General features: G+C 37.3%; 2 protein-coding genes across 2 annotated transcripts; both read left to right on the forward strand.

The window, feature by feature from the left end:
* Positions 1-1,295: 1,295 nt before the first annotated feature.
* On the forward strand, positions 1,296-1,988 carry LOC145797895 (protein NRT1/ PTR FAMILY 5.4-like). Its single transcript, XM_082885333.1, has one exon. It carries the CDS (start codon positions 1,296-1,298, stop codon positions 1,986-1,988), a length of 693 nt encoding a protein of 230 aa, XP_082741459.1.
* Positions 1,989-2,581: 593 nt separating this feature from the next.
* On the forward strand, positions 2,582-6,394 carry LOC145797896 (F-box/kelch-repeat protein At3g23880-like). Its single transcript, XM_082885334.1, has 3 exons — positions 2,582-2,712; positions 5,677-5,812; positions 5,933-6,394. The coding sequence occupies exons 1-3, from the start codon at positions 2,582-2,584 to the stop codon at positions 6,392-6,394; spliced, it is 729 nt and encodes a 242-aa protein (XP_082741460.1).
* The last annotated feature ends 781 nt before the right edge of the window (positions 6,395-7,175 follow it).

Consider the following 7,175-nt stretch of genomic DNA (forward strand, 5'->3'; position numbering starts at 1 on the left):
TCTTTAGTTAGAAACCACTCAAATCTAGCATCAAAATTAGAGTCAAGGTGCATACACACTTATCTTACATCAAAGCTGGTCCAAATTAATTTAAAATATTTTTCAAATTTGTCTCTCACTAATGAATAGGAGATGATTTGATGCAGGGATTGGGCTTGCTAGTAATGTTAGTTCATGATCGGTTCTTTTCCAAGGGTGTAAAGTCATGTCCAGCAGGGGAGAAATTATGTTCTTCAAAGCTAACTGCTTCACCATTCTATTGGGGATTAGCTTTGATAGTTCTTGCCAAGGCTGGTCAGGGAAAATGTTTGAGAACCCTCACCTTTAGTAAAATAAAATACAAAAAGAGATCCACCCGAAACGAAGGTAATCAAATTTGGTTTCTTGAAGTTTGAAGTTTGCTGAAGAAAGATTCAAGACAAAAGGAAACGTCAGAAGAATATTATTCGAAATACCTGCAACATAGTTGGAACTGCAGGTGGCATCACATGGGTTTTTGTATCTTCAATTTTTGCTTCTAATTGGTCTTATTAGTTTTTGATATCTACATGTGTAATGGCAATTGGGATCGCTATATTTTTTATTGGATACGCATTCCTTTCCCCCCTCAACTGCGAACAAGTCCCCTCACAAACATGTTGCGGGTCCTTCTGGCTGCATTCTTAAACAGGCATCTTGACTCTACTAAGCAGGGTACAAAATTTAACTATGGGGATGAAAATCAGACACCTCAAGGTCAAGGTCACAACCAGAAGGCACCTCAAGGTCCCAAGAAAAGGACAACGCTCACTGATCACTGTCGGTGAGTACACAATGATTATAAAGTTTATGTATACATTTTTATGTTACCTTTATAGAAATTTAAAAACTATAAACCAAAACTTGGTTGGCATCTGTTTTTGTTTCAAAAAAGATTGAAACATTTTACAAAATGTACTAAATTATGATAGCATTATATTTGAAATAAAGTTGGAAATGGTATTGGTGTAAAATTTGTGTAGTTTTAACATCTTTTACTCTTGCGCAGGTGGCTCAATAATGCTGCAATAAATGTGCCACACAATTTCCACTGCTTTCCCATTGGATGGATTAATTGCACAGTGGTTGAGGTTGAGGAGACAAAGCTTCTGTTAAGAATGGTTCCAATCTCAGTTACCTTTATTTTGTATGGGGTGATCAAATCCAACAATGATACCTTTTTCATTGCACAAGGATATGCAATGAACATGTCATTTCGTTTCGTATTACAAAATAAGCAGCATCAAATTCAACTCCCCATTCAAATCTTCGGTCTTATGGCAGGATTTGCGACATTTGTAGTGAAACCTTTGTATAGGATAGTATTTGAACAACGAATAGAGCGAATGAATGAGAGATACTTAGCTAGAATGAAGGTTGGTTTGGGAATGCTTTCCGCTTTGGCTTCTTGTAAAGTTGCTTGGTGGGTGGAGTATAAAAGGCTAAAATCTTTGAAAGAACACGGCTTGTTAGGTAATCCCAATGCCATTGCACCAATATCTATATTTTGGCTCTCTCCACAGTTTGTACTGATGGGAATCATGGATGGATTAGCTCGTGATGGTATGGAGGATTTCTTCAAGTATCAGGTTCCAGAGTCAATGAGGAAGAGATATGCAGTCGTACTCATTGAAGTTGTGATCGGATGGGGAAAAATACTGAACATAGGGTTTATTATGATATTAGACGTGGTGGTCGAGAAGTTAAGAGTTGAAGATGGAAGTTGGATTGTAGACACTGTAAATCAGAGCCGTTTGGATCTTTTTTACGTTGCATTAGTGGTGGTGAGCATGGCCAATCTGTTTATCTTTGACTATGTTGCAAGTTTCTACACTTACAGTGATTTTCCAGAAGAGGAAAACAACGACGAAAAAGAAGATCCACATGAAGAAATTAAAACTGGAAAGAAGCAAGACAAGATGGAACCAACACTTGATGAAGAAACTGAAAGAACAATAAGAACCACCTGATGATGAAGAAAACTTGAAGAGAACAGTAGTGGTAGAGTTGGTCTAAGCGGCAATTTGATTTCTTGTGGATGTTCTTTTGAGTTGTTTAGGTTATTGATTCTTTTGGCTAATTAATTGTAGGATTATATTATACAAATTTGTGAGCACTTTATATAAGATTTCATGTGAAGACTTGAAATTTATTCTTGTAATATTATCATTATTACTATGTTGATGAATATGATGTTTGATTAATTGTGTATAGATGTGGTATTTATTTATTTCAAGTCCTCAAATTCTCTCTGAATAAATTACGCGTTAATTTTTTTTTAAATTACAAATTTAATCATGTAAAGTTTAATATTTATCATGTCATTTGAGAATTGAAATTATAAATGTCAGGTATTCCTGTTCTTGACTCAAATTATTGAAGATATAAGTTGATAAAACAAAACTTGGGAGTATTTTCAAAGCCCATACAATTTTACTTCGTATTTTCAAAAGCTCAAAGCAGTTTAAAATTAATTTTTCATATTCAAAATTGTTTTGTGAAGTTTTAAGAGGAATCTCAAAACCCTAATACACACGCCCTGACAAGCACAACACCACTATCCATGGCGGTCGAAAGCATTTCGAATCATGGAGAACTCGAGGAGAGGATGGAGATGACCCAGAAAAGCACAGTGCCCCAACCGGAAGACGAGATACTTTTGAGACTGCTCGTTAAGTCTCTGCTGCAATTCAGGTGCGTTTCCAAATCATGGAGTTCTTCGATTTCAAGTCCCCAATTCGTGAAAACCCACCTTGGTATGTGTAACGCCCTCAAAATAATAACATTAAACCCATCAATATAAACATACATTTATGTACAAAAGATCCACGTTTCCTCAATTCATCAGAGTACTTCATTACAAAAGTATTACACGTTAACAACAAAAGTAAATGCCCTACGGGCTTACAGCTTTCCAAGTTAACACTTGGTTACAAAAGAGAGTATTGACTCGGTTACACATTAAGCCCTTGGCTTGAATTTACATGTAATACAACAAAAGGAAAATAAGGCAACAAAAGTAAGTTTGCCCCTAGCCTCCCAAGCTATGTCCTCAGAAGTGGCATGCTACCTGTACCTGAAAATGATGTTCCCATATAGGGTGAGCCACAGCCCAGCAGAGATATACTAAACCAACTATAAACAATGCCTAAAAGATTAGCAACTGAAAGATGGTCGATACTTACACCTCCATTTACATCTTACTTCAATTCCATGACAACCAAGTCTACGTTACAAGTTACTTTTCATTTCTTGTTCAACTTTGGGTTTGAAAACAGGGCTCAGTACTCTAGCCAAAACATTTTGATGAGATTACAGTTCATCACTAGAATATTTTCAAAATTCACGGTGGATACACATTTTGGTGTTGTATCAATAACACATAAACTACTTCCATACTTCACAAACGATGATGATATACATTTTAGTGCTATATCAAATCAAACAAACTTTTCAATAGATAAGCATATGAGCTATATCACTACTACAACAGATAAGCATATGAGCCATATCAACATTCCAATAGATAAGCATATGAGCTGTATCAACACTACAACAGATAAGCATATGAGCTGTATCAATGCTACAACAGATAAGCATATGAGCTATATCAATACAACAACAGATAAGCATATGAGCTATATCAATACTACAACAGATAAGCATATGAGCTATATCAATACTACAACAGATAAGCATATGAGCTGTATCTACACTACAACAGATAAGCATATGAGCTATATCTACACTTCACTAGACAAGCATATGAGCTATATCTGCACTTCTCTAGACAAGCATATGAGCTGTATCTACACTTCACAAAGACAAGCATATGAGCTGTATCTTCACTTCACAAAGACAAGCATATGAGCTGTATCTTCACTTCTCTAGACAAGCATATGAGCTGTATCTACGGAGTTCATCCCCCATCCCCTCCCAATCCTATCCGGTTTAGAGGTACATCCCCCATCTTCCCCTAAACCGCGGAGTACATCCCCCATCTCCTCCTCTACACAATGCATATAAACACAAAGGTTCTATACACAATATAACGCATGTAAACACAGAATCACATACGCAATCAATCAATACATAAAGTTAATGTATTTTACCAACTGTCTACACAATGCATATAAACACATTGGTCATATACACAATCACTCAATACATAAAGTTAATGTATTCTATCAACCGTCATACTCTATGACACATCCGATTGATTAGTTTTAGTTTGCCTAATCATCATGCATTGTCTACAACAATCAACACTACCCTCCACCGGTAGCCCAAAGCAATTATTTCTAAGCAGGAAATAAATGCACAAATGGATAATATATCAACATTCTCAATTCAATTCCTTGCTTTCTTCAATTAATTATATGCATTAATTAATTAAACCAATTAGGTCAAATTACCATAATTCACAAAACAACCCTAAGGTTCCATTTCCATCAATGTCCCAACATTAATCTCATTTCTCTATGCCTAACATGCATATAGGTTTTTATATTTAAAACCCCAACTTTTGTAAAATTACACAAAGGCCCAAACTTTCTCGAAACTACCCAACAACCCCCAACATATCAAAATGCTAAAATTCAAAGACAAAGCTCATAAGATGGAGTAGGTTATCCCTACCTCGAATGATGGGGCTCAACGAAGAAGATGAAGAAACGGAAATGCTCTAAATCTCGAAATTTTCAGATTAAAAGATAGCCCTCGACGATCAACACAACTTTTGTAAAGGCCCAAGGTGAGAAAACAACTCCTACTAGATCAATCCTAAGAGAGAAGTTAGGGTTTTAGTGAGAGGAGCTCTCAAAACACCTTTTTGGAAAAGTAAGAGAGAGAAGAGATGTTGAAAAGTGAACAAAAAGGTCGGATCTCGGCTTTATATAAAAGTCGCCCCGCTCGAGCGTCGAACTCCCCGCTCGAGCGTCACTCACAGATCCCCACTCGAGCGTCCAATCCCCCGCTCGAGCGGCGGATGCACGCTCCCAGAACTTTTACAGACATGATGCCCGCTCGAGCGTCAATCTCCCCGCTCGAGCGTCCAATCCCCTGCTCGAGCGTATACCACTGCAGACGAAATACTGGATGGATGATTTCCCCGCTCGAGCGCCAACACCCCCGCTTGAGCGGACATGCAACAACAGAGTCCCGCTCGAGCGTCAAAAGCGCCACTCGAGCGGAGGGACCAAAAACTGGGCAAAGATTTTACGTTTTAAAACACAACCAACTTATTCCTAACTTATTCCCAACTTGCCTAACACAACCCAAAGCTCGAACACAAAGAGAAAGGAATAGAAAGAGGATAAGACAGTAGCACTCTTACGAAACCGAATCCGGATTACAGTTAAGCACGAAAGGGAAAACCGGGATCGCTATAGTATGTCATCTAGGACTGACGATGATGATTATATACAACAGAGACTGATACTGAGATATATTCCGGAATTTGATTTGAAGTTGTGTTCTTTTACTCTGTATTCAATAATAAACAACTTGAATCTGATGAATGATGAAGAAACCGCCGTTGAACTTGATTGTCCATTTCAAGTAGATGGTAATGCAGTTTTTATTTTAGGTTCATGTAATGGGTTGGTGTGGGCTGGTTACAGTCGACATGTTATAATCATTATGGAACCCATCTACTAGGAAACACAAGATATTGCCAAATTTGGATGCTAAAAATGCGTTTACAAGAGCATGTGGGTTTGGTTATGATAAGTCTACCGATGACTACAAGGTGGTTAGGATCTTTAGTGAGGGTCAGAACCAAAGTGGGGTGGGGGTGGGGGTGGGGGTGGGGGTGGTGGTTTATTCATTGAGGAGGAATTTGTGGAGGAGGATCGGAGACTTTCCTTATGGTATTCCTCCACATCCATTTATTTCAGGATAATTTGCAAATCAGGCTCTCCATTGGGTCACCCATGTTGATACGGAATCGAGTTACTCTTCTTGGGTGATTGTTTCTCTTGATTTGGAGAAGGAAACGTATGGAGCAATTGTGCCATCTGATTTCGGGGATTGTGTTATTGATTTGACATTGTGTGTTTTAAAAGGATGCCTCCATGTGCTCTGCAACTTCTCGACTTGTGCTGATGTATGGGTAATGAACGAGAATGGCGAGAGAGAACCTTGGACTAAGTCGTTCACAATACCATATTCTGTAGTGTCAAGAATTTGCCACTGCACACCATTGTGCATTTCGAAAAATGGTGAAATTTTATTGAAATTTGAGAATCTGTTAGTTCTTTACAATTTGAAAGATGGTAAATTTAGGAATCCTGGAATACCTAACATGTGCAACTGTCTTCCAGTGGATACCTATGTTGAGAGCTTAGTCTCCCTTGATGGTAATAATTTGGGTTAGAGGCAAGAATAGTATCAAAAGCTCGAGAAAGATAAAATTAGTATATCTTATTATTCCTTCAACACTATATGTTTAATGCACAAAGATTTCTTTCCTTTTCTTTACATGGACAGCCTTGCTTTTATGTCTATATGTTCAAACGCAAATCAAATAAAAATAAGACACCCAAAAGATCAAATGAGTTGTAGTTCTCTCCACTCTGGAGGCGTTTACAATTGTCACATATTCATTTTCTCTCCTGAAGGTTGTCTCTTTTAAGTAAGCATACTATGCCATTCTTGTTATTTTGTCAATATCCATGCCCAATTTCAATCTATCCAGCTTTACCAGATTAGGGTTTTTTAGGGTTTCATATACTTCATGATTTGTTTTTGAACTGTGAAGGCTGTTGAAATAGCCTTGATTAGTGTGCATTGTCACACAAAATAATGCATGAGAGAGAGAGAGAGAGAGAGAGAGAAGGGCCAGTTTTTGTTATTTTTTCTTTTGTATCTGTCTGAAACTCTAATGGAGGTAATTGTAATTTACATTTAATTTTACTTCTATCTTGGCATGCTTAAAAAATGGTCACCATTGCTTGTGTGAAAGTTGATGCCTAAACTTGTTTTATCTTTTGAATAGCTACAACAAAAAAAAAAAAAAAAAAAAAAAATTCCTGGCATTTTTGTGTTTGTGTTTCTAAGAGGTGTTTTTTAAATCTGATTAATAGCTTTTCAGATTCTCTTCAATTGGACGCCATTGTTTAGGGCCTATTCTCATCCATGTTGAAGTTGTTGTGGAA

Source organism: Camellia sinensis, chromosome 8 (assembly GCF_055761805.1).
Source record: "Camellia sinensis isolate YWXY chromosome 8, ASM5576180v1, whole genome shotgun sequence".
In the NCBI taxonomy this organism is placed as follows: Eukaryota; Viridiplantae; Streptophyta; class Magnoliopsida; order Ericales; family Theaceae; genus Camellia; species Camellia sinensis.

Excerpts from the sequence above, each read along its gene's own strand:
- LOC145797895 (XM_082885333.1), top strand. The coding sequence starts at position 1,296 with ATGGCAGGATTTGCGACATTTGTAGTGAAACCTTTGTATAGGATAGTA.
- LOC145797896 (XM_082885334.1), top strand. The coding sequence starts at position 2,582 with ATGGCGGTCGAAAGCATTTCGAATCATGGAGAACTCGAGGAGAGGATG. Across the intron at positions 2,713-5,676 it reads AAGTCTCTGCTGCAATTCAG|GAAACACAAGATATTGCCAA; the intron begins GTGCGTTTCCAA and ends CCCATCTACTAG. Across the intron at positions 5,813-5,932 it reads AGAACCAAAGTGGGGTGGGG|GCTCTCCATTGGGTCACCCA; the intron begins GTGGGGGTGGGG and ends TTTGCAAATCAG.